The sequence below is a fragment of the Electrona antarctica genome (genome assembly GCF_951216825.1).
Source record: "Electrona antarctica genome assembly, contig: scaffold_667, whole genome shotgun sequence".
Taxonomy (NCBI): Eukaryota; Metazoa; Chordata; class Actinopteri; order Myctophiformes; family Myctophidae; genus Electrona; species Electrona antarctica.
Genome location: NW_027637481.1, coordinates 41,790 through 43,302, shown reverse-complemented (window position 1 = coordinate 43,302; position 1,513 = coordinate 41,790). Strand labels below are relative to the sequence as shown.

Below are 1,513 nucleotides of genomic sequence, written 5' to 3'. Positions count from 1 at the left end.
TGACTGTGACGTGACAATACAGTCCACTCTGATTCTAAGCCCCGGAACGGCCAAGGGTTATTTATACCGCCAGCTCCCAGCGGACGTGCTGTTTTTCATGTGCTCATGGTCCCAGCGGATGTGCTGTTTTTCACGTGCTCATGGCTCCAGCGGACGTGCTGTTTTTCCAGGACAGGTGCTCATTGACCTGCTGTTTTCTCCAGGGTCAGCCGGCGGTGGTCATGGCCGCCAGCTCCCAGCGGACGTTGTGCGGCAGCCCCTGCTGCTTCAGGCCGTGGCGGATGACGGCCATCTTGCTGAGCGTCTTCAGACTGGGGCTCAGGTCCAGGATGTGGAGGTCGTCGGCCGCCATGTTGGCGCTGTGGCCCTTGTAGCCCCCGAAGAGCACCACACGGTCCCCCACCACGCAGCAGCACATGCTGGGCCTCCAGGCGGGGCCCTGCCCCCCCCCGGCTCCTAGCCCGGCCCCTCCCCCCCGCGGAGCCACCGCCTTCCACCAGGCGCCCTTCGGGTCGAAGCGCCACACGTCGTGGAACTCCTGCGTGGCGTCGCGGCCGCCGAACACGTACAAGGCGCCGTCGTGCACGAACGCCGAGTGGCCCTCGCGGGCCTCAGGGAGCGGCCCCCGGTGCGAGCCCACACCCCCCACCCCGCCCCCCAGTGTCAGCCAGCTGTTGCTGTCCGCATCGAAGGCACGCACGGCGTTGCTGTAGCCGCCACGCGCCGGCCCCCCGCCGCCGAACTCCAGCACGCGCGTCCCGACCACGCAAGCCGCCGACGGGTGGTGGGAGGAGCCCGCGATGGGGGGCGGTGGCGCAGGAGGGGCCCCGCGGGCGTCGATGCGCGACCACGCCATGGCACGCGTGTCCAGGCGCGCCACCTCGCCCAGGCCGAACGCCGTCAGGCGGTTGCGGCCGCCGTACACCAGCATGACGCCGCGGTCGGCCAGCGCCGCCGCCGAGTGCTGGTGGCGCGCCTCGGGCGCCGCCCCGGACACCTTGGGCTGCACGCGCAGCCAGCGGTGCGCGTCCACGTCGAAGGCGTGCAGCGCGTCGTAGTACTCCTTGGTGTAGTAGTTGTAGCCGCCCCACAGGTAGGCCACGCCCCCGATCAGAATGGCCGTGTGGCCCCAGCGCCGCGAGGGGGCCGGCGCTGCCGCTGCCACGGCCGTGGCCACGGGGGGAGGGGCCACAGCGATCGGGGGGGTGGCGGTGGGAGGGGCCGCGCTGGCGCTAGCGTCGGGGGGCGGCGGCAGCTCTCCTCCCCCCTCCTCGGCCACGCAGGAGGCCGAGGAGGACAGCGGCAGCGGCAGCTTCATCCAGCGCAGAGACACCGTGTTGAAGACGCTCACGTTCACAGCGTCGGTGGGCGTGACCGACTGGCCCGTGTTGTGCATGTAGGCCATGCCGGCCACCGTGTGGCCGCCGAACGCGTACACCTTGCTGCCCACAGCCACCGTGGCATGCTCGGCGCGGTCCGGCCCGCCGCGTAAGTGCACCGTCCAGCGCAGCAT

The 1,513-nt window shown here is 71.1% G+C and overlaps 1 protein-coding gene across 1 annotated transcript; it reads right to left on the bottom strand.

Moving 5' to 3' along the window:
• Positions 1-205: 205 nt before the first annotated feature.
• Positions 206-1,513, bottom strand: LOC306918899 (kelch domain-containing protein 3-like; the record flags this gene model as incomplete). Its single annotated transcript, XM_079531743.1, has 1 exon — positions 206-1,513. The coding sequence occupies one exon, from the start codon at positions 1,511-1,513 to the stop codon at positions 206-208; it is 1,308 nt and encodes a 435-aa protein (XP_079387869.1).